The 26,041-nt window shown below is 42.0% G+C and overlaps 1 protein-coding gene across 3 annotated transcripts in view; it reads right to left on the bottom strand.

Moving 5' to 3' along the window:
- Positions 1–2,036: 2,036 nt before the first annotated feature.
- The window catches only part of MPP5 (membrane palmitoylated protein 5), a 129,115-nt gene continuing 105,110 nt past the window's right edge, over positions 2,037–26,041 (bottom strand). For all 3 annotated transcript variants that reach the window (XM_024198589.2, XM_029911514.1, XM_024198591.2), the window contains 5 exons: positions 20,877–20,948; positions 18,938–19,105; positions 16,905–17,107; positions 13,499–13,609; positions 2,037–3,719 (listed from right to left, as the gene is read on the bottom strand). In XM_024198589.2, the coding sequence (XP_024054357.1) occupies positions 3,543–3,719; positions 13,499–13,609; positions 16,905–17,107; positions 18,938–19,105; positions 20,877–20,948 (731 nt within the window). In that variant the 3' untranslated portion in view covers positions 2,037–3,542. The remainder of the gene's footprint in view (positions 3,720–13,498; positions 13,610–16,904; positions 17,108–18,937; positions 19,106–20,876; positions 20,949–26,041) is intronic.

Genomic DNA, 26,041 nt, shown 5'->3' with positions numbered 1-26,041 from the left:
AAGTGCTGTGGATCACATTCGAGTGTAACCTTGACTGAAATGGCAAAGCTGTTTTCTATAGGCCACTGAGCAGCTTGATATAGGACGCTGAAGTCCCTGTTGTGCTAAGTGTAGACAGACAAGGCAAAAACAAGCAATAGGCCAGTCCTTCTGCTGTTGAGGGGTCAAACATGGCAGTACAATACATGCACAAAGGCAACATTATTTATGGCATTTCTTAAGTTTGGAATGCATGAGTTTGTTAGTTGGGAGCAGGACTGTACTCAGTCTTCTCCAGCGTGTGGTACTGTACAGGATTACAGCTAGAGCTCTGGGGGGGGGTGTAAGGCTGCTGCTGGGCTTCAATTCCCACTTGACTAGGAGCACAGCCCTAAGTTGCAGTCATCCCTATCAGCTACATGCATGCCCCTGAGCTGTGCCCACACAGTTAAGACACTTATGGTATTTATTTTGAGCTTAAGCAGCACTTAGTGCTTTTTAAAAAAAATTACAGAAGAATGGAACTCTTCAATTGAAACACTTATGTTCACCAACCCCAAAGCAGCCTTTCTGCCATTGCTCAGCAAGCGTATAAGCAAATGATTTCAAGAGTAGCTATGTCAGATAAAAATTGTAGTGATTTATTTTGTCTAAATATTTTACATTTTTTACATAGTGTGCAGTTCATGAGGTCTCCAAATACAGAGTGCAGATACATGATACAGAAGTACAAGTTGGGGGCTAACCACACGTCACAGTAAAGTTCTTAGTTGTCAAGTCCACATCATATATTATACAATATTCATAATCCTTGTTAATATTTGTTAATTCAGATGATGAAACAATTTTTTCAATAAATCTGGATTGGTAAAAATGAAGATACCTTCCCCTTTCAGCTGGCTATTAGGTGACAATGCTTAGTGTTTTCTTCTAGTAATCCTGATGTTTCATTCTTTTACCCCCGGAGGGGACTGAAAAGACACTCTTCCTTCATGACAAAATGGTAGAAAATGATTTCCTGCTTACTCCATGTTCAGGCAATTCAAGGTCAAACTCTAAAACTGGTGCCAGATACAGAGCTCAGCTGGATATGTCAGTTCAGTGAGCCTGGTCTGTTCCTCAGTGCTGCTCCAGCATGCCCACATAATTGGATACAAAGCCAACACTGACTCCTATGGTCTTGATCATTTTACTTCCATAAATGGATCTATCTGAAATACCACAACACCCCCCCCTCATATTTCAAAAACAGAGAGGGTACAGTTAAACATCTCACAACCTCCTATAAACCTACTGCATTCCAAAGCCTGTTCAAAGTCTTCAGCCATCTGAGGAAATTCAGGGGAAGGGTAGGAGAGAAAAGGGGGTGAGATTTACCAGCATTCACAGCATTATTTAATGACAACACCATGTAACATTGAATATGTGAGGGTTCAGTAACGGAGTGAAATTTTGATAATTCACCTGTGACACCTTTAAAGATGCCTCTCTAAAGATTGCACTTTAACAACTTTTCACTTTCTCAACTGACTGTAGATTACATCTCTTAGGTTGTAAAAAAAAAAAAAAAGTTGCTGAACTTGGAAGGGCAGAATTGATTGATAATGCTGTAGCCTCCCAGCACCTTAGTCTGGTGTGAGACAGCTACAAAACTCAAGAGTTAAACGCACGTGCAATGTGAGGCAGGGAGCCACTACTTTGAATACTTTACCCAGAGCTAATTTAGTAACATTCTAGCTGTTGGCCCAAACATGATATGCAGTTCATTTCAGTCTTCCAACACCTGCCTCGCTGGAGGTATGTTAGTGAATGGACCTTATGATTCTTCTCTCAGTCATAGCATGTTCACCAAGATAATATGTACCATGGTTCTAAAACCCAACTGAACAGCATATAACGTCTCTCCATAGGCAACCAACTTGCTGGAGGTCTTCTAGGTTAACTGCAGACAGAGATTGTACTATATTTCACCCTGCAATACAGGAATGTTAGTTTACTAAAAGTGATTTAAAACAACCGTTTCACACTATACTCATTCTCTATGTAGCTTAGAGCTCTTCATTCAGCTATGGCCACACAGAAGGCAAAAGAGTTTTGCCTGGATTTGTTCTTTGAAGAAAATATATACACAAAACAAGACTGAAAAACTAACTTCATTTCTCACTGTTACATTGAATTCAGCTACACATTGACATAACTCCAGTGTTTAACTGTGGGAACAAGGAAACACTCTGGCTAAACAAGAAGAGAATCAACATTCACATTCAAGATTGTTCATGCTTCCCCCAAAACAAATAAAAGCTAAAGGTAAAATTATTTCATTTCAATGCTTGGAATAGCCCTGCTGCAGATTTGACAGCTGCACAACTTTCACAGCTCAGGCTAGTCTGTAGGGACATGCTGAACTTGGATGGCAGAACATGCTAGGATATATACCTGGCAATACATAGGTTTCCATTTCTCAAGTTCTTTCCCTAAGGTTACTGGTTTACTTACAGTAGCTACATTCAGCAGCTTTAATTCCAGTTAGTTACCTGTAGGACCATTAGCCACAAGACATACCAGGGCCAAAAATAAAAAGACACTAACCACAACTGCCCATTCAGTCAGTATCCTTTATGTTATAAACATAAGAACTGTTTACATTATCAGGAAGAATTTTTTAAAAATCTGCATGTTTTATAAGAATGTCTTTTTTTTTTTAATAAAAATATAACCTCTGCCTTCTAAACATCTCTACAAATCTGTGGGGAGCAATGGCTCCCAAATCAACTGATAAGCTTTAAAGAAAAACAAAATTCCATAAAAATATCACATCTAAAAGATCAGTACATATTCCTCTTTCATTGGACCTAAGGTTAATGTGCAGTCAAATCTGATTTACAAAGTCTGACTAAAAAGACACAAAGGGTTGAAATATTTACATTATACACATTTTCCAAATTACAGTGCTCTCAGAAAGTGGAATGTAAATAATTAAAAAAAATAAATTCAAGCCTAACCAGGCAGCTTCAGACCAAAGGGGCACCTTATTCTGTGTATTTTTAAAAGGGGAGAATTTCTCATAAACCTTAGTGTCTCATGTAGATTATTTCTCTGCCCAGTGTTTTTGTAAAAGGTATATTCACAAACTACTATCATGTCTCACAAGGTCATTAAGTTAAGTGTTAAATAATATTAATATTTATAACTATGCGACATGGACTGTATATATACATACATTTAAAATCTTTAGTTTTTAAAGAAAGGTGATTGTAGATAGAAAAGGTAAAGCAGCTGCTAGAAAGGCTAGTTAAATTGTTAAAAATTGTACTGGCTTGTTCAGAGCTTCCATTTCTAGTCCAAAGAGAAGAAAACCCAAACAATCTTTAATCAGTATATCATTCTGTTCATGAACTGCCTACTGGATTTTCTTCACTAATACACCAACTATCAAGGGGTGCACCCACAGAGGTCTAGAGTTCACACTGCCACCTAATATTTAAGTTGTATTGATTCATGTGCAATCTCCCTTTGACAGACTGCTGGATAGAAATCTGCTTGTCCCTTAAAACTGTTCTTTTTCACCGTAACCAGGTGGATGGCACCCACTGAGGTTCCGTGTCAAGTTTGTTTATTAAACGAAGTAGCTCATGATATGCCTTATCAAGATCAGAATTCACAATCGCTGTGTCAAAGTAGTGGCCATTGTTCTGTTCCATCTCTCTGGTCTTCTCTATGATTTCTCTTAGTTCTTCTGGCTGTAATGAAAACATAGGTGGAATTAATTTATATGGTATAATTATATGTACATACACACACTCCACCTGAATGTTCACTGTGGAAAAAATAGTACAAAACTACTCATTAGGGGATTGTAAGGTCTTGTACAAAATTTTCATGGCACAGGCAAGTTTGGCTTGAAAACTGCTACAGAGGGCTAGAAAAATTTAATTCCACACACAATGGTTAAAAATGTATGAAGCTGTACAACTACAACAAATATTTTTACAGCAGGCATGTATTTTAATAAGGGCAAGATATGAGACATTTCTGTACATTTTAATAACTATCCAAAATTTGGTACTTTTGTTATGTGTGTTCTAAAAGACTTTAAAGTCTTTAGCAGTAGTTGGTCAGGAAATTCCACTGATCATGCCCAGTCTTATTGCATCACTAGATGATGATGCAGTATTGAGTGAAAAAATGTTTAAAGACACAAAAGGAAAATCACAGAATGATTATTGCAATTAACTGCCCAGCAAATAAATGCCCTTGAAGGAACCAAATAAGAGGGGAAAAAAAGAAAATGTTTCATATAAAATAAAGGGTAAGATTTTCAGAAGTGCCAAAGTGATGTATGAGCCAAATTATCATTAATTTAAACAAAAAAAACCAAACCAGTGATGTGAAAGAGATAGTGCTGAGATACTTTATTTAGATTAAAATTTAGATTACGTTACAGAAATAGGAACCATTACTTTGAACATGTAACAACACATAATTACAAGAATTAAAACAGAGTTTAGAAAAACGTATTTAAAATATGCTCATCTTTAAAAACCAAACAAAAAACCTACAGGAAAAGGAACAAGGGACAGAGGCCTCATGATAAGAGTTACCATAAAAAAAAAACCACACCAGGATAATGAGGAAATGTAAAGAACCACACAATGCAGAGTTGCTGAAACCAGTTCACCATCTAGTAAATGTTGCAATAAAAACAGAAGAGGAGTTTCAGGGGAATGAAAGAGCAAGTGGCAGAAAAGCAGGAAAATTGCAGGTGGTCTGGAAATGAATGTCCAGGTAAGAGAGGCAGAGGGAGAACTGGGAAGGAAGTTAGCAGTGGAATGGGATCATTTTACTTCAGGATTTTTATCAGTGTAAACAGATTACAGAAGCATGACAGATTTCTCAAAGCTTCCTGTGCTTATTCCAGTGCAGCATTAACTAAGGCAAAAAATATTGTTTCCCTAAGATACTTGAGATAAGAAGTAAGGCAGGGATTTTCAAAGGGGCCTAAAAGATTTTAGGATTAAGCCAAAGTATTTTTTGGGGAAAGGCTAGAATAGAAGCTTCCACAAAAGAGAGGGTTACTCACCCTGTACAATAATCAAGGTTCTTCAAAATATGACCCCCTATGGGTGGCTCCATTGTAGGTGCAGCAGCACCCTGTGCACCTGGATCAGAGATCTTCATCAGCAGTGCCCGTCAGATTGCACATGCACACCTCCGTCTAGCGCCATGAGCGGGATGTATATATAGCGCAGTGTGGTCCGACTGCCCCCAGTTCCTTCTCTGCAGCAGAGCTAACGTTTCAGCTCTGATGCAGCGGGGAGGAGGGCGGGTACTGGAGCACCCACAGGGACACATCTTGAAGAAGCTCAGTTACTACACAGGGTGAGTAATCTGCTCTTCTTCCTCAATTGATGTCCCTCTGGGTGCTCCACTGTAGGTGACTAGAAAGCAGGGCCCCTAATTGGAAGGCTGGGGCTTCGGAGCGGTATTTACTGCAGATGATAGGACACAATCTGCTGAGACGTCCTGAGTAATGGTATAGGGATGGGCGAAAGTGTCTGCTGATGGCCATGTGGCCGCTTTGCAAACATCAATAATCGGGACATTATTGAGGAAAACAATAGGAGATGAAGAGTGAGCAGGTGGAATGTGCTCTAGTTCCAGGAGGAGGTTGTCAATTATGTAGTTGGGTAGGACTGATGAATACACAGAGAGATCCATTTTGAAAGGCCTTGCTTAGAGATGGCTGTGCCTTTGGCCGTTGAGAGGAATTAGTACGATGATTTTCAGAAGGGTTTAGTTCTGTTCAAGTAGAAAGCTAATGCTCGTCTGACATAGAGGGTATGTAATCCTGTTGGTTACTGTGAGGCTTTGGGAAGAAGCAAGGAAGGTGGATAGGTTGATTGAGATGGAAAAAGGATGGTACCTTGGGTAAAAATTTAGGATGTAGACACAGCGTAACCTTGTCTTTGTGAAAAACTGTGTACAGGGGGTATGCCACAAGGGCTCCAATTTCACTGACCCATTGGGCAGAGGTGATTGTGACAAGAAATGCCTTTTTCATAGATAAATGAACCTAGGAACACATTGCTATTGGTTTGAATGGTGATCTCGTAAGAAAGCATAGAATGAGGCTGGGGTCCCAAGCAGGGGTTGGAGCCCATATGTGAGGGTAAATATTTTGGACGCCCTTTAGGAAACATTTCATGAGTGGGTGAGTGAAGATGGAGTGGCCATCTATGTGGCAGTGAAAGGTCGTGATAGCTGCCAAATTCACACAGATGGAGCTGGTGGATAATCCTGATAATTTTAGGTGTAAAATATAGTTCAGGATAAGTGGTAATGAGCATTCATTGCGTCGACCTAATGGGAGATGCACCAGCATTAGAACCTAGTCCACATATGGAGGTAAGTGCGTCTAGCTGTGTCGTGTCTGCTGTTCAAGAGTACTTGTTTAACTGCTTCTGAACAGGTAATTTCTGAATCCTGGAACCATGGAGGAGCCATGCTTTGATGTGGAGCAACTGTGGACTGGGATTAAAAATGCGATCCGCACCCTGAGAAAGGAGTCGCAGAGTCAGGGAAAGAGAGATTGGAGAGCATACTTCCGTTAAGGAGGTAAGTATACCAGACTTGTCATGGCCATGTCAGAGCTATACGGATGACTCGAGCCTGGTCCCTCTGTATCTTGTGGAGTACACAGAACAGAAGAGGAAAGGCATAGAGAAGTGGAGCATCCCATGTGAGGAGGAATGAGTCGTCCAGGGATCTGTGTCCCAGTCCTGCTCGAGGAAAATTGAGGGCAGCAGGTGTTTTTGCCACACTGGAAAATATCTATGGTGGGTGATTCCCAGCAGTTGAAGATGTGTTGAAGGGCTTGTGTATCCAGTTCCCACTCGTGATCGTGGGAGAATTGCCTGCTTAATGAGTCTGCAGTGGTGTCCAGGTGAGTATGTGGCTGAGATAGTGATGCTGTGTTGGATACACCAATTCCATAATTTCAGTGTCTCCAAGCATAAAAAGAGCGGGATCTCTCTCCGCCTTACCTGTTTATGTACAACATGCAGGTGATATTGTCTGTCATGTCTCTGATGGCACGATGTGCGATCAGTGGGAGAAAGGGTCAGTAGGTATTGCAGACTTCCCGTAGCTCCAGGAGGTTGATGTGCTGGGTGGATTCGGTGAAAGACCATCTGCCCTGGACTGTATGATTGCGAAGGTGCACTCCCCAACCAATCAAGGAGACATCGGTTGTTAGAATCATGGGTGGTGCTGGCTGCAGGAAAGGAATCCAGACAGAGACATTTTTGGGTTGAGTCTACCAGAGTAACGAGTCCTTGACCATCATGGGCATGGAAAGGAGTTTGTGCGAAGGGTCCCTGAAGAGAGATGGGGTGGGATAGATAGGAACTGGATGGAGTAGCCTTTCCTGATGATCTCTACGACTCACTGGTCTGAGGTAGTTAGCCTCTGTGATGGAAAGAACAGGGCTAAATTGGTCGCCAAATTGGTGGGATGTTGAAGATGGCTGATGTGACAAACAGGGGAAAGCTTCTCAGGGCCTCAACTGTGGCACTCTGTACCTTAAAGAAACACCCTGGAACCCCCATATTCACCACTGTCATACAATTATAATATGTTTTGTACAACGTATGCCTTGTAAGGTATCATTTTGAAAGTCTTGATCTGCTGAACATTAATATCCAAGTGGATTGTATGTGCTATCATTGTATGTGACGTTGTGTGTGTGTGTGTAAGTGTAATATGTTGGGAGGTTGGGAACACCCACAACCAGCCTTTCAGGCACAATGGAGTAGCCAGACATGCTGATGGCCCATTAAAGATAATCCGCTATCCCAGAAACTGTATACAATGGAAACTTCTCAGAGAGAACACGTAGGGAATGGAGAATACTTGACCAATGGGGGTGGACCCCCTCCCCCCACCATGTCACAAGCATAGATCTTTCCAGCAAGCTGGAAGAAACTATAAAAAGAGAGGAAGTGACACAGTGACTTGGCCTCACTCCCCCAACACCACCACCTGGAAACACAGCTGGAGGACAAAGACTGAATTGGCGAGGGTGGCCCTGGGCTGGAGGAGAGTTCCAGCCTGTGTATTGAAAATTTGTGACCTGTTTGTACCATCTATCAGAGTGAGATACTGCTTGATTCAAATCCTGTTTAGTTTATAGAACTCAGATTGCAAATATACTTTTATTTCTTAGATCCAACTTTGATCTCTACGCTTACTACTTATCACTAAAAATCTAGCTTTCTGTAGTTAATAAATCTGTTTTATATTTTACTTAAAACAGTGTACTTTGGTTGAAGTGCTTGGGAAATCTCAGCTCAGTTTACAACAGCTAGTGTATGTCTTCTCCACTTCGAGGGAGGGCAGACTGGGCAATGAACTTACACTAGTTAGGCTTCTGACCAGGGCAAGATGGTATAGTTCTGAGGTGCAATGCTGGGGGGAATTGGCCGGAGCCTCTCTATTGTTGATTCATGAATGGCTGGGAGAAGCATTCATGTAACTCAGTTGGTTGTGTCCCTGCCTGTGGATGTCTGTGCAGTACCTGTCAGAGGTTTGTAGCTTGCCAACTGCATCACAGAAGAGGGGCTCAGCGGTCCCACAGTTTAAGTTGCACTCCGGGAACCCCGTCACATCAACCACACTTCCAAAATAGCTGTTTGGGTGGAGGTGCGTGACAAATAGCTCCCTGTGGAGTTGTATGTCTGCATTTGGTAGGGGGCTTCTGTCAACGTCTTTGGGTATCATACTGTCGCTGGGGAGTGTATTACAGTGGTTGGGATCATGGAAGAAGTTTGTACTTTCTCAGGCGTCTCTTTGGCCCTGCAGTGTAAATGCCCAGAGAGTGGAGGGTTGCTTGGGAGTCCTTAAGCAAGTGAAGGGAATCATCCGTACTCTGCTTGAATAATTTGGGGCCCTCAAAGGGTAGGCCTTCAGTGGTGGTTTGTACCTCTTTAGGAAAGCCCGAGAGGTGCAGCCATGACGTCCATCTCATTACAACGGCAGTTACAATGGAGCAGGCAGCGGTATCCGCATCATCTAAAGAGGCTTGCAGAGTTGTGTGGGCCAAAAGGTGTCCTTCAGCTATGAGTGCCTGAAGTTGTTCTTTATTGTCATCAGGAAGGTCTTGATAGAGTTCCTGTATTTTAGAATAGTTGATGTAATTATACTTAGCCATGAGTGCCTCGTAATTGGATATACAGAATTGGAGAGTAGCAGATGAATAAGATTTTTGAGTGAACAAGTCCAATTGTTTCCAGTCTCTAGCACGGTGCGCAAGTAGAGATTGGTATTGGTGTCCTTTTTCTGGCGTAGGAACCAAGGAATTTGGGGTGGGGTGAGTTGGTGGGATAGATGCTGGGGTCTGCCAGAGAACCTTGGCAGGATTGAGAAGGGCCTCATTGATAGGAAGGGCTATTTTGGAGGAGGATGTGTGCAGGATGTTGAGCAGCTTATGTTGTTGCTCCTTCACCTCCTCCAAAGGACTGGGGAGGAAGTCTGCAATCCTGAGAAATAGCTCCTGGAAATGTTTGAAGTTGTAAGCTGTGGTTGGGGAGGGGGGGGAAGAGAGAGGCATGATAGCCTCATCAGGGGAAGAAGTGGAATGGTGGTGGAATTTCCTCCTCTTGTTCTTCCTCCTCATCCGCTGTAGGGAGAGGCTCAGTCTCTGGTGGATGAGAAACTGGTGGAGAAAGCAAAGGTATAGGTCTCCAGCTTTGCTCCATGGGAGGCTTCTCAAACTGGGCTTTTGTAAATGGCTTGGAGTCCCAGTTTGGCCAATGTGAAGAGAGTGGAACATGGGGCTGCATCCACGGTGTCTATACCAGAGTTCTGGTTCAGGTGTGGATTTTTAATAGTGAGGATGTGTAGAGGAAGTTGTTTGCTCCTGTCTCGAGTAAGAAGGAGTGATGGAGCACTCCTCCTCTTCTTCCTTGTTGTCACTGAGGAAGGAGGGTGCCATCCTCGAAGAGGAAAGGGAAGAACATTGTGAGTCTGGAGAAGAAGGTGGAAGTGGGGGGAGGTCATGTTTGAGTAATGGTGACTCAGGCATGTCAGATACAAGTAGGTCTTTAGGGTATCTGAATTCCTGGGGAGGAGGTAGGAGCACAATCGGTACCGGTGTATGAATCGATGCTGAGAAAGATGCATTCTCCTGAGCAGCCAGCAGGTGGAGCTGAAGAACTGCTCGGTACAGAGGGATGTAGGTCTGCCTGGTTAGGATCTTTGATCGTTGTTTCATTCATGTACTCTGAAGGGCCTTGGAGCTATGTCCCCTGTCGGAGAACGCGGAGGCATCTGACCTCGCAGGGGATGATTTTCTAGTAGGTGTCGTCTCAGGGACTGATGAGGGATCCCATTTCTTATCGTCAAAGTGGTAAAGAGATGACTCTCTCTTAGAGGGACGTGGGAGATGAGGATCAGCAGACGAACTTGCAGAGCAGGGAAAGCTGAACAGTGGGAGAGTCCAGGCCAGGTCTGATTCTTGACGGAGTGCTTTCTCCATGAGAAGTCATAACCAAATGTCCCAGTCTTTTCTGGTTCTGGCAGTCAAATTGTGGCAGTGGGAACACTTTTGTGAGATGCGTCCCTCTACCAGACAGTGAATGCACTGTGGGGGCTGTCTGTTATTGGGAAGGCAACCCAGCAAGACACTCACCTCTTGAACCCAGGAGATCTGGGCATAAGGATGAGGGGGGAAAAGCTTCCAGGCCAGGAAGGAGAGAAATGAAAACCTAAGCTATGAAGTAATGAGTAGGGTAAAGTGAAAACAATTATTTTTGGGGGGGGAGGGAGGGGATACAGAGGCAAGAAGAAGAAATTACTAAACTAAACTAAACTAAACCTAACAGGTAAGGCACTATCTAAAGGGTCAAAAAGGAGAAGCAGGCTCTGCTGCGGATTCCATCCCAGACCAAAGGCGGTAGTGAAGGAACTGGGGGGCGGTCAGACTGCACCACGCTATATATACGTCCCGCTCACAGCACAAGACGGGGAGGTGTGCATATGCAGTCCAACATACACTGTTGATGAAGATCTCCAATCCCAGGCCCAGGGGAAGCTGCTGCACCTACAGTGGAGCACTCAGATTCTTCAGTGGAGCACCCATAGGGACAACACTCAAAGAAGAACTAAAATATTCCATTCTGTAACTCCAGTGGGAATAATCATAAAGAAAACAGAGATGATTTGCAAGAAGAAAATATTTGTATTTATTTTTCTTATCACCAACAGCCAGAGTGGATAAAAATTGATGATTTTTTTTGAAAAAAATTAGTTTTTAATTTAAATAAGTTTTTCTTTTTAACAATAAACCTGTTTAAAATTAAATCTTAATTTAAAACTAAATATCATTCTTATAGCTCTTTCTGTACCCGTTCCAAATTTTTAACATCGTTTGAGGCATGGACACCAAGACCTGAACATAGAACTCCAATAATGGTCTCTCAAATGCGGTCTGAAGAGATAATACCATCTCCCTATTCATATTTGATATTCTGCTATTTATGTATCCCACAGTCATGTTCGCCCTCTTCGCTACAGCAAACCACTGACAGCTCACCGTCAGTTGGTTATCGACCATGACCACCAAGTCCTTTTTAGTATCGCTGCATTCCAAGATACAGTCTCCCACACTGTGCAACCTATGGCTTTATTTCTAGATGTGCAACCTTGCATTTGGATCATTAAATACTTGTTCAAATGAGTCCACCTGTTAACTGAAATCCTGAATCCTATACCTTGAAAATGTACAGAAAATGGAGAGTCCAACCAGAAGACAAGCCATCTTGGATAACTATTTGAACTAGACATAGAATTCTTCCCACTCAAGTTCAAATATTTAACACAGATATAGTATCTGAAATCCCATACAGAATATTCTTAATTAAAATCAGTTTATTATTTTTATTTTTTGTATACCCTTTATTACTATTAAAATTAACCAAAACAGATATTAACATGAATTAATGGGGCTTGGAGCTTTGGGTTTCTCCCATAATCTTAATTTTACTGAGCTTCCAAAACAATAAACTGCTAGTAAAACACTTAGTTTGCGCTCTAATTTTAATTCAGGAATGTCATGCAATTGGTGTGCCACACACTGATCCCTTTGTTCAGTGGCATGTGATGGGTGTTTTCTATTGCAGCTCGGATTCTGAATTAATACATTAAGATATCTCTCAGTGACTGGTATATTATTGTAGTAAAATTACTGAACAGTCTTTGCCTAAAGACTCAGAGTATGTTTGTCTTAACACAAACTACAAATGCTTTCAAACGTGTTTATATTCTACAAAATAGCATCCAGTCTGCATATCTGTTCAGCAAACTACTTCTGCAGTTCAGATATGATTTGACATTTGAATATATGCGGCCAGATTGGGGGGGGAGGGGGGACCCATTTTAGGAAGCTAAGATTAGGTTTGTAATAAAAAAGGATTTCAAACTCAAAACATCTAAGGCATTTTTAACCAATAGGATTGAGGCACACAAATTATGCAAGTTAATTGTACTTTAAAACTGGTCAAATTACTTCCAATGTCATGAGTCCATTGCTGTAGTGTTCAACTCCATGCCAGCTGCTCTTCGGAAATGTATGGCTCCAGTAACGTTTACTCATGACCCTGATCTACACTGACCAAAACACTGTCTTTAAAACTACATTAGATAACACAACTGCTCGAGGTTGTCTTCTAACACAAGCTGGTTTTCTAGGGAAGACAAACCCACAGAGAAAAGTGGCAAATGAGCGAACAGTGGCGTGAGAAAAGGAGAAGGGTATAGAGGTGGTTAGAACTGAAGCAGCAATGCACACTTGTCCTGTATGAGACATTGTCATATTTTAAATCTTTTCTTGTTTTCCTTTGCACACTTTGCTAGTTTTTTATTCTTTAAATTTTAAGTATGAAAATAATAGTTGAAGCCCGCTTGCTGGCCCATTCAAGTATTTTTTAACTGGTGGCTCACCATAGCTCTGGAGTTAAGCACTTCAAAGCTTGACCCTTGACTCTTTGGCATGCATGGAGTAAAAGCACTAAAGCAGCAACTGATCCCAAGTTAAAAAGCAGATCTTCAAGCCCAAAAGAATGTCACTGTCAGTTGCTCAAAGCCACCAAGTGTTACAGGCTGGATAGTATGCAGTAAATGAGACATGTTGTAACAATTAAAAAAAAAACACTACTTAATTTGTTTTGATTTAGATTTTTGTTTTTAAAGGAAAACAACAGGAAAGAGAAACATACCGTAGAACTACATGCTAGACCAGCACTAGAATGCTCTCTTCCCACATAATGCACCCACTCAATGAGGCATAAGTTCCTAAAGTTAAATATTTAAATTTAATTCTCTGGGCCTAACATTTTTCATATTACATATTTTAGATTGCAGTAATAATGCTTAATATTTTTATGCCAAATTCTTTGGAGTTGTCTTTATCAAAAGAGCTCCAGACTTGTAAACAAAACCCACTTACTAAGAAATGTTAAATTACCTTTGGATTTTTACCCTCTTTGGCCAATAAAGCACGTAGCCGCTCTTGCGAAGGTGGTGCAATGAAGATAATATACGGTTTCAAGTCTGAATTGCGTAGGGTCTTCAATGACTGAAGAAGAAAATGTTCCATTTATTATTTCAATCTCATTAATATTGGTAAAGGAAAAGTATAGATGCACTGTTCACATAATGTTCTCAAATGCTAAGGTAACTCAGTATAAATTTCAAGAGTTTATTTAAAGTGGTGACATTCCTTAATAGCAGCATTATTGTCTGGCTATGTGGCATTGTTAATCATCACTAACTCTGGTGCCATTCACCTTTTCCTATGCAACTGGTATTACAATTTTTTTTTTATTGCTTATGGAACCTCAACATTTACTCTTGCTCAGAGTTCTTAACAGAAAAGTAGGTCAACTGTTCACCAAAGTTGGAGTGGAAGAAACTAAATATATGAACTCAGACTAATTAAACTTTTCAGTGTCCAAAGTACAAACAGCCTTAAACTACAGTTGCAATTTCTCCATATACAACTGAGAACCAGTATATAATGTGTTTTGTTACATACTGTTAAAAATTCCATACACAGCATTAACCTTAAAATTCGAAAAACAAACTAGTTATCCTCTCACAGTTTATTTTACCAAGACACACCAAGTGCATTAGTGATGTGCTAAGCATCCATTTTGTATAGTTTTGTGGTAAGATCACAGGACAGGGAGTCAGGAGAACTGGATTCTATTTCTGGCTCTTCAAGGACTTCCTTTTTTGTGACCTTGGAGAAGTCATCACCTCTGTGTGACTCAGCTTCCTCATTTTCAAAATAAGATTACTTACCAGCCTCGCAGTGTGTGTTAAGAAGTGTAATTAATTTTTAATTATGTGTTTTGAGATTCTCTCATGGACCATTCTAGAGAAATATGAAGTATTACACCTCACAGATTGGAATGCACCGTCAGTGTAAATGTGACTTTTTAAACTTCTGAAATAGGGTTAAAGTTCTCCAAATGTATATATTTAAAAACAAACAATGGAAATCATTTAAGTAATTCTTTTGTAACTACACCAATGTGATTTTCCACTATTTGTATTTGATTATCTAATTGCTATTTTACACACGGGCTTAACAAATACAGGACAATTATATGTGATACTGTGGCTGGCATAACAAGACTATAAAAATGCCCTGGCAAATCCTTTTGGTTTTACTAAAAGTTAAATTCTAATGTGCAGTTTTACCTGTTATTAAATAAAGTATGTGCTCTGGTTACTGTACATAGAGCTGACCAAAAATGGGATTTCTGATTTGCGGGAAGTTTTGCTTTTTCTAAATTTGGTTTTGTTCCAAATTGGAATGAATTCAAGTTGTTTCAAAGTTTCTAGTGAATTAGAAATCCCCAAAATATTTAATGAATCAGAAAGACCGATATATGGTGTTTTCTAAATGAAATCTGCTCCCCAGTACCCTGACAGTGGCTGAGTGAAACCAACAAGAATGTCAATTTCACTTAGCAGCTACTAGAGTAGTGGGGTCTATGTTTCTGGGGCAGCCCTGCCATGTGGACCTCCCCAACCTGGGGCTGTCTGCATGGTGGAGCAGACCCAGAGCTGCACATCCTGGGAGCGAATCCCAGGTCTTCCACGTTCAGCAACAGGGAGCTTGGAAGGCCTGAGAGCCCCAGCGTTAATAGGTGTTCTAAGGTCTTCCAGGCTCCCTTCAGTAGAGCTGGGAGTCAAGCCCTGGTTAGAGCTGGAGCTCCTATGGGTTTCAGGCTCCCAGCTTCAAGGCAGTGAGCAAGGAAGTTTGGCATGTCTGCCTGCACCAGAGCCAAGGAACCTGCAAGACCAGGTCCTCAGGCTTGTGGCAGCTCATAGGCTGGAGCTGTCCCAGAGCCACTGAACATCTAATACCCTGGCTCCCTAGCGGACCGGCAAGCCGGCAGGTTTCCCATGGCTCCATCAGAACCTTGCCTTTGATTCGCCAACAATTTACCTAACCTGAGAGGTTTTCACAAAATATTTTGGGTTTGACAAATTGGCATTTTACAATGGAACTGTTTCATTGGAAAATTTCCAACCAGCTCTAATTTTATACCACCTTAAATATCCCTTGGTAGATTCTTGAAAAATAAATGTTATTTCTTAAAGTAGTTAATTACTAGACAAGTGAAGTATGTACTTTGCTAATCATAACTCCTTGGCTATTGCAAGTTAATTTCCCCCTGAACCAAACCAGCACAAAATATTCAGTCACATTACAGATCAATTATTCTACTCTATACAAGTTCTTATACTGCACTCATCACCGTAGTGAGCACCTACCCATGTTTGTCTTTCTGAAATAAATTCCACCAGCATATGAATTTCAGGAGTGAAAAAAATTCTGAATTTCAAAACCACTAGATTTTTGTTTTAAATAGTTTTTCTTTTAAAGTTATTTTCATTTAATTGGAGGAAACCCCACCCTCCCTTTTCCAAGCATTTGATGAAAGTTTCCTCTCTAAACTGCATGCTGAGTTTCAACTTGAGCTGAGTTTTACCATGTTTCAAAATACGTTTAGAATGAAAAAAGCTTGATCCCGCAAAGTACAGAACACCCTTCCTTCAACTTTCACTTAAGTCAAGGGTCTCAACTACACAGATTTATTCCACATGCAATTAAAGCACTAGGACTGGCCCATGTTTAGATGGTATGTTATTGAGCATTCACGCTATTAATCCTATTTCACCTGCATTTATCCCCATGTCAACACACACATACAGTGAAGTGATGCAAACTCATTGCCCTCTGTGGAACAATGGCAGGAGGGCTCATAACGTTTTACAGCCTTTGCTGTAATTTTACAAGGTAGCAAAGGCTAAAAAGAGGTCATAGCAGTAACTGGAGTTGTTTAAAAGTATTGCTGTATATTCCACCTGCTAGAGCTGTTCCTTCTGGGGACTGCATGAGCACTCCCTTGCTAATCAGTGCCTTAGTTTGAAAAGAGAGGTACCGTCCCCAAACTACTCCACCATCTGCAAGATTTCAGAGTCCAGACAGTAAGAGAATTCCAAGGCAGTGGGGGAAGGTGGGCATTATCAACACTCCTTAAAAAAGTTAAAAGTACTTAGGGCTTCAGTTTCCAGAGCACTTTTCACAAGTACTATTTATCTACAGAACAGATATGGATCAGGCTGTAGATATACAAGCTTCCTCTACTTTATCTGCCAGAATGCCTGAACAATATATAAAAGGGGCTGCCCTAGGGATTGAACAGGCTGCATACAAACAGATTAGTAGGAAATGGATTGTGACCAGGTGTTCGTTTCACACAGGCCACCAGTGTGGTTTTACTAATACCAGATGTAGTTCCTTCATTAACATGTTCAGTTTTCATAACAACTGCTGCAATGAAATGTAATACCTGTGTATGGAGATTTAAAAGGCATATCTTGCCAGAGTTGATTACTTGCCGCACAGAGTCTATGCTGGTACCATACAGATTCTTCTCAAACTCGCCATGCTCAATAAATTTCCCTGCAGCTATGTCAGTCTCAAATGCCTGCCGTGAGATGAAATGGTAATCTCTGCCAGCTACTTCATTCTCTCGCCTACTCCGAGTGGTATCTGAAATTAACAACAGCCAAACTGACGTTGAGAAAAAATGGTGTACTTCTCAAATTCCAAATGGTTCAGGAGTAATCCACCTTTTCAGCCTATAGTACAATGCAATATCCAATTAGACAAAAGGGCAGCTATTCTCTTTTCAAAAATAAATATCTTTAAACAGATTAGTCTATGTCAATTGTATGATACTGATCTTGCATTTAGTGATTTTTCACCCAGAATGATCTGGAAATTCTTTACCAACTAGAAAAGAAATCCCTTCACTATGCAGCCACTTTGGATGGAAAGCTCCAGCTGTTTAACAACACACAGCAACATAATTCAGGAAACGCAGTGGAGAATATCATATTCAATGGAAACTGCAGGGGGAATTTAGGAAAGCACAGTATAATCATCCCAAATTTGAATTTAGCCAGGACCCCCATGTTAAAATCACTTACTATTGTGAAGTGTTCCATGGGATTTTTGACTACTGTAAGTGTCCCAATTTTATGTCCCATCTGGGAGAAGAAGAAGAAAAAAAAAAAAAGCACTTCCAGCAGCACCTAACACCATGCTGGGGCACCATTCCAGTACTGACTTATCAAAGCCACTTTCTGCACACAAAGGTTATCTTTACTGATCCTCTAACTCAGAACTGATCTTACCCTGCTTAGCTTGCAATATTCACTAAGATCATAGCCTGAGGTGATCTGGTTGTAGGGTATATTTAGGCTGGTGGTTATACAGTCTGATGGAACACACCCCTGTATTCACACCCTACAAACTACTGTAATAATCTTTGTACAAGGTATGCCATGTAAGGTATCATTTGAAAACTCAATTTGCTGGTCAGTATTGTCCTAATAAAATATATGTGGCAACACTGTATGTGAAGCTTTAAGACTTTTCTGTACAATGTTATTAATGTATGTTCCAAATCACACAGCCCTGCCCAAGCAAAAGTTGGCAAATAGGTCTGTCCTAAATGAAGGAATGTGTGCTTGCCTTTATTTGCATTTAAGCAGTAAACAGAGTCATCAAGCAGGAAGGGAAAACAAAGGAAGTTCAAACAGGAAAGAAAAGAAAAAAACCCAGCAGGGAATATTCTTCCACACAGAGTCTGTCTCCCCTAGTTCTCAGCTGGATATAGGTTTCAAGAAGGGGATTGGAACTATGAAAAGCAGGGACAAACACCCGAAGGAACCCCTCTCCCCCCTCCCTGCACATCTCTTTTTCTGCACCTGAGAAGACAAAAGGAAACAGCTGTTGGACTTTGGGGAGGGGCCCTGACCTGAAAATGGTCAGTAATCTACTGGAGCATGTGGTGAGAAAGTTTGCTTTGCAACTAAGATAGTTTCTTACTAGTAAGCATTTTATCTTTATTTTTCTTGTAACCATTTCTAACTTTTATGTATTACTTATATTCACTTAAAATCTCTCTTTGTAGTTGGTAAGCTTGTTTTATCTAATACCCAGACACTTCAATTTAAACGCACTGTAACTATTTAAGGTAATAAAATGGCATATTATTCCCTTAAAGGAATAATGGACTTAATATATTTGTACCGTCCAGGAGAAGGCTAGGCAGTACAGGACATACATTTCTGGGGAAAATCCATGACTGGAAGTGTGTTGGGGTCAGTATAACAGAGGCTGCAACTGGAAGGCTGCAGTTCCACACTGACACTCAGGATGTGGCTTGCATGCTAGAAGGCTGTTTGTGAGGGGCCCAGGAGGGAACTACTTCAGCAACGCATTGTAAGGCACCCAAGGTTGCAGGGCAGGGGTGACAGCCTCCAACTAGTCTGCACTGTACCCTGGTGTGTCACATACTCCCCTCAAACTTACGAGGAACTGCAGCTGCAAAGCGATCTACTTCATTATTCATTAGTCTCTGACGTAGTTCATTCTGGCCGCAGTTCTGTGGACCAATCAGGACAATGGGCCTTTTCCTATTTGCTGGCTGGTGATACAGTGACATTTCCTCATAGGTTAAAATTTCTTCATTGTCATAATCTTCAGAGAGAAAAACAAAAACAAAACTCATGAAAAACATTATTTAAAACAAAGATGACAACCAGATACAGACATGACTGATGTTATTACTACATGACAAAGACAAGGTGGGTGAGATACTATCTTTTATTGAACCAACTCTCAAAGACCTCTTCTTCAGGTGTGGAAAAGGTAACCAGAGTGTCAGAGCTAAATAGAAGATGGGACAGATTGTTAAGCATAAGGGGTTAACACATTGCAGGAGATCACTTAAAATGAAACAAGAAACCCATGGATCATCACACTTACCTCCACAGATCCATTAACCATCCCGGATACAACAAGGAATCTTATCTACAGCCAGGCACTAAGATACTACAGAATATGCTCAAGAGAACCTGCTTCAGTACAGGAAAACAAACAAACAAAAAATCCCACACAAGTCTACTCCATATGGGGTATCATCAAACAATTACAACTCATACCCCCCAGCCTTTCTAAGCTCATCATCAGAAGCAAGCTTTCCACAGACCAGGATACACTAACTCAAGCAGCACCAGACCCTGTCAGACCAACAGATGCAAAACCTGCAGACCTATTTCTATGGTTACGATGATTAATACCCTCCACAACACACCCTTCAAGATTTATGGATACTAATATGCCAATCACAACATGCGGTGTACCTCATCAGTGCATCAAATGCCCCAGCAACAACTATCTATCCTCTCAAATAAACTCTCACAGAAATATGCTAAAAAGACAAACATCCTATTACCTGTGGGTGAAAACTTTTCACAAAGCAATCACTCCATCTCCGATCTCTCAGTCCTCGTCTCCAAGAAAACCTACAAAACCCCTTCAAAAAGAGGAGGCTGGGAATTTGAATTCACAACTCTACTAGACACTAAAAATCATGGACTCAATGGAGACACTGTTTTTATGGTTCACTACAACAATTTTTAACCTACCAACTCTCGTTTGTCCTAGGACTGCAGAGATGTTAATTGCCCACTTCATTTTAAGTGGTCTCTGTGGCATTCAAAAGCTTCTCTTTTCCATCAACACAAGTTGGTCCAGTAAAAGATACTACCTCACCCATCTTGTCTCTCTCATATCCTGGTACCAACATGGGTACAACAACACTATTACTATATGGCAGTATTAACTGCAGTGTGAGCCTGACACACAATGTAAGGAGCTTAGGGAAACCCATCTCTCTTCCCTTCTCGCTGTGCACCTCTCACTCTTGAGTCCCTCTGATTGGTATATCAACCTTGTGGCTGAGAATTGGAGAGATCTCATTGCCTCTGTTTATTTTTCCAGGATTGCGCTATTCAGCAATGAAATACATTCTTCTTCCTGTCAGAAGAAAATGTTCTGCCAGGCCCTATTGGCATGGGTTTGGGGAACAAATCTGCTGATATGTTTATAAATTAGGTTTCTAACAAAGAAACAGTAATTCAGCAATTATTTTTTGGCATTTATATTTATAACCAAAATTCAATTTTTTTTCCAGACTTTGTCATACATCTAATTTGCATTTACCATGAATCCCAAAGGTACTTTTGTATATAGAACTCCACTGGAAGGAACTTTCTGGGGACACTGTTTCAGTCTCATATTGAATATGCATACAACATTCAATAAGAAATAGCAGGGACAAGCTTTATGTAGCACATAATAAGAAATGGGTTTGTCATTGTTATAGCAAGGTAAAGAATGTTCAGACATTTTAACTAGATAATTCTAAAACTGGCACACAGTTCACAGCAGGGTTATTACTACTTACCGTCATTTTTATTGGCATTGTACAAAACTTTTTTCCGTTTCTTTTTATTTTTCTTTGCACACCAGAGTTTTCCTGAAAGTCAAATTAAAAATCACTAGAATCAGAAATGCTTGTACATAAAAACAAAGCTTCTTTTTTCTGGCTGTGTACTTAAAGATGGTAGGATACATTTTGTCTTTCTACATATTTTACCTGTATTTAAGTAAATTAAGAAATAAAAGTTTCTATAGATTATAGGTATGTAGTATTAGATTAATATAACTCCTACAACACGATATCAAGAGCCTCCTGCATTGCTCAGACTCATAACCTGAGATCATCTAACTCTTCTTGCTCTCTTACCTAATACATCCAGTACATAAAATACTCCCACTTTTTCTTCCACATTTCCAAGGGCCACCCTTTCTGTTAGGTCTTTACTGTTAAAAACTCTTGACCATACACTCTTATTTTGTGTCTTGACTATTATAAACTCTTACTCTGATTGCCTTAATATCCCTGCGAGTTCATACAAGACAGTTGATAAGAACCTCCTCTTTGTTGCTTTGACCAGACTTTATCCACCCGTGTCTAGTTAAGGTGGTCTCAGAGTACACAGATCTTTAGAAGTTTTCTTCTAACCCACCTCTGTCACTATTTTAGCAACTGAGGGGTGGTGGATGAAATTCCTCTCAGAGAGAATGAGAGGCTCATCTCCTGCAGCTCTCTTGAATTACTCCAATGAGATCTGCATGTGCTATGAGAACACCATTTGAGTATTAACAAGTTCCTACACAAACTTCTTGCCTACATTAAGAATTTCAGAGAATTATCCCATCTGTGCTAGATCAAGAGGTGGGAGAATTTCCTAAAATTCTGTATGTAGACAAGGCTCCAGAGACCCTGTGACAATCAGAGTCCAGACACTCCAAGGAAAGAACAGAAGATTTAAATCCCCAAAATGAGCAGTTGAACCAACTGACTGCATACTGTATTATGGTACTGTAAAAGCGTATCGAGTAAGGTCTTTTATGAAACCTTGTCATGTTCTGAACTTAATGGTCATTAGGACATATCTACAAACTGTGGTTATGAATCTACATATTTAGGTACATAGAAAAATGCATTCATGACCTGTACTACAACTTCAACTATATCCAGGGCCGGCCTTAGTGAAAATGGCACCCTGGGCACACTTGTATTTTGGCGCTCCACATCCATCATCCCTGGCTCCCACAGGCTCCCCCCTTCCATCACCTCTGGGCCCCACTGCCTCCCCCAGTATTTAATTTGTATTGAAAGAGATGACAGAGTTCAGCCCTGGCCCAATTTAAGCAGTGGCAGGACAGCCTGATACCGGTGGGTGCTGGCCGGGCGCCCAGCTCTGATAGCAACGCCACCGTCAGCAGCAACGTAGAATTAAGGGTGGCATCTTGCAAGAGCCCATGGCCTTTCTGCAGCCCTCTGGCCACTCCTGGCTCACCAGGGCACCATTTCAGATTTTACGGGGTGGGAGGAAACTTTAACCGTGATTCCAGCGTCTACTTAGGCATCTAACAACTCTAGCTTTTTTTTTTATTTTTTTTTTGTAGATAACTTAGGAGTTAGATATAGTGCTCTTTTCAGCTGCTATATAAAAAAAAAAAAAAAAAAAAAAGATAAACTCCAATTAAAGCCACATTTAAAGTTCATATGTAAAAGATCAGGAAATAATACAGCAAAATATTCCCAATCCCAAGCCTTGAGGTATCAGTTCTGGAGCTTTCACACATCAGAAACCCCTGGTTGATACTTCGTACACTATATTTCATAAGCTAAATAAAAAGAAATAAAATCTGCTTACTTTCTCAAACTGACACACACTGTGTTACTGCCATTATCTACTCTATTTTAGTCAGTTGTTTTCCATTCCACTAAAAACATACTTAATTTTAACATACATGATTAAGGTTCCCCCCCCCCTTTTATTAAGAAAGGGAATTTGTTTTTCTAATGATTTTGGCATTTATGTTGACTGATCATAATAATGTACATGACTCACCAGCACTTGAGTCCATCATTGCTATTGGTATCATAGTTGGAACTGCAAAAAGAACAGGAGTACTTGTGGCACCTTAGAGACTAACAAATTTATTAGACCATAAGCTTTCGTGGGCTACAGCCCACTTCTTCGGATGCATATAGAGTGAAACATATTGAGGAGATATATATACACACATACAGAGAGCATGAACAAGTGGGAGTTGTCTTACCAACTCTGAGAGGCCAATTAAGTAAGAGAAAAAAACTTTTGAAGTGATAATCAAGATAGCTCAGTACAGACAGTCTGATAAGAAGTGTGAGAATACTTACAAGGGGAGACAGATTCAATGTTTGTAATGGCTCAGCCATTCCCAGTCTTATATCTCCTCAATATGTTTCACTCTATATGCATCCGAAGAAGTGGGCTGTAGCCCACGAAACCTTATGCTCTAATAAATTTGTTAGTCTCTAAGGTGCCACAAGTACTCCTGTTCTTTTTGCGGATACAGACTAACACGGCTGCTAGTTGGAACTGCATTTACTTTGAAGCAAATTTTAAGTTATTTTACAGCTACAACTAAAAATATAATTTGAAAATAAGCAACCTTCATCTGCCCAGTGTCTAAAGTTATGTGTTTAGCTTATGTTTTTTAAACTGGCACTGCTATGGTTAGTAAAAGCTAAATTTACATTATAGAAGGATACTATTATTTGATTGTACCACTTTAAATAATGAATGACAAAGCACAATATGATAATAAAAGTAATAATGATAATTACTTCAGCCAGGACAGGTTAGGCATTTTAGAACTCATTACTCAAAGAATTAAATGTAAAGATGAGAGAAATAAAATTATGAAATGCAAACACCAGTCAAAAAACTGAAAGAACAGCACTCTAATCCTTAACAACTTTGAAAGAATAAAATTACAGAGACTATGTGCATTGCAGGAAATACCAAGAAGTAATAACAATAATACAAATATGTGTTGTGTGTGTGTATGTGTGTGAGTGAGAGAGAGAGACACACACACACACACAGTCTCACTCCTAAGCCCTGTCCCCCCCCCACTCTGTGGAGATGGGGTACATGGGCAAGGGAGGGGGGACACCCTGACATCAGCATCCCCCCTCTCCCCAGCAGACAGGAAAGCTCCCAGGAGCAGCTGGTCAGGGCTGGCTCCAAGGCAGGGAGCAGGAGCAGCATGACAGAAGAGCAGTGCGGGGGGGGGGGGGGAGAGAGGAGATGCACCTGCTCGAAAGGTGCCCTGCTTATAACGGCACCCCAGGTTTTCACCACATTGGCCTGCAGGGTCAGCCTGTGAACAGGGCACTCAGGGCAATCGCCCAGGGCAGTGTACTGAAGGAGGCGCCTTTGATACCTCCCACCTGACCTGACCTGCGGATCAAGAGCCACCTGGGCTTAGGGAGGGAGGCAGGCAGGCAGCCAGGGAGAGAGAGAGAGACATTGCTGGAGAGGGCAGCCTCAAGCTGCAGCTTGACTAGACACTCAGTCAGGTAATTCCTCCGGTGAGAGCAGCAGAGGTGGGTGTCAAAGGCTCCCCACTCTCCCTGGACAGAGGGCTCCCTGTGTTAGAAGCCATGGCGAGTGGGGCTGCGCTTGAAGAAGCTCCTCATCGGATCTCTGGGATGGGTGGCTGAGGTTGAGCAGAGGGGGAGGGGAAGGGATGTGTGTGCCAGCAGCTTGCCTGTGTCCCAGATGGGAGCTTGGAGCAGGCTCCCTGCTATCTAGGTTGTGGTGGGGGTGGGCCTGCTGTACTAACATCCCCTAAGAGCCTGCCCCACTTGTCCAGAAAAGGGCTTGCTCTTTCCACCAGCACTGTCAGCAGGAGCACACACTTAACTCTGCACAGGTGAGCACCAGGCTAACCAGGGGCGCTACAGCCTGCTCCCATCCCAGCCCATCGCTTCCCTGCAGAGGGGGGCATGCAGGGTCACATACCACCCCCCCCAGTTTTCTGCCAGGGTTTGCCTGCCGAGCCCTCTCCCCCTCCCCTGTGGAGAGGCAAACAAATAGCTGGAAGCTATAGGGAGGGGCTGCTGCTTCAGCTCTGCAAGGAGAGGTAGTAGAGGAACAGCTGCTTTCCCACAGGGGGAGGCTGCCTGGGAAGCGGGAGGAGTGACTTAAGTTGTTGGGGGGGGGGGGGGCAGGTGGACCTTTAAATTGTGTCCCCTTTCCTGGTCAGCAGGTAAGGGTCCTCCCTGCTCCCCTGGCTCAGAAGCTTCACTCGCTTGGTTCCAGGCAGGTGCACAGGAGATAAATGGGTGAGAGATCAGCTCCCCCATGTGCCTCCCCCCCATCTGAACAGAAGGGGGAATGGAGGCAACAGTGGATAGGGGAGTAGCATGCAAACTCATTGCGCGCTTTGCCCTGTCTCAGAGATGTTCCCAACACAGTAGTTCTGTAGTTTTAATGGCATATTAACCATTAAGTAGGTGGTGCCTGCCTGCTGTGACCTCCTTGAAACCCATCTCCCTTTCTTTCAATTCCTGATAGCCTGAGGGTGGGGATAGGTACTCCTGAGGGCATTCTGTGCCAAAAAATAAAAATTCTGTGCACAATATTGCAAAATTCTGCAAATTTTATTTGTCAAATAAATGTGGAGGCTCCAGCATGGCAGTGGGGAGCACAGGCCACTGGCTGCACAGAGGTGGGAAATCACTGTGCAGCTCCTCCCCCCTCATTCCCCCCGGGAAACGAATTCAGTGGTGAGGCTGCACCCACCCCGACACAGCACAAGGACTGAGCCTGCCCCAGAAACACCCCACGGCCCTGCCCCTCCGTGTGGGCAGGCAGGCTCAGCAAGGCAGGATCCAAGTGTGGAGGGGCTTAGTGTGGGGGTATCCAGGTGTGGGGCAATCTGGGTGCAGGAAGCTCAGTGGGGGATCTGGGTGCGGGGGCAGGGACCTGGATTCACAGGGGCTTGTTGGGGGGTTCTGGGTCCAATGGTAATGGGACTCTGCAGGGGGGGTCCAGGTGAAGGTGGTTGGGGCTCAGTGGGGGCGGGTCTGGGTGTAGGAGGGATAGAGCTCAGCAGGAGCATCTGGATATGGGGAGCTCAGTGGGACTTCTGGGTGCAGGGGTTAAGGCTCAGGGGGAGGGTCTGGGTATGAGGGGGTCTGGATGCACAGGGGTTGGGCGG

Source organism: Terrapene carolina, unplaced genomic scaffold (assembly GCF_002925995.2).
Source record: "Terrapene carolina triunguis isolate 2854851 unplaced genomic scaffold, T_m_triunguis-2.0 Scaffold96, whole genome shotgun sequence".
NCBI lineage: Eukaryota > Metazoa > Chordata > Testudines > Emydidae > Terrapene > Terrapene triunguis.
The sequence above is the reverse complement of the archived record's forward strand: the minus strand, read 5'-3'. Positions and strand labels throughout refer to the sequence as shown.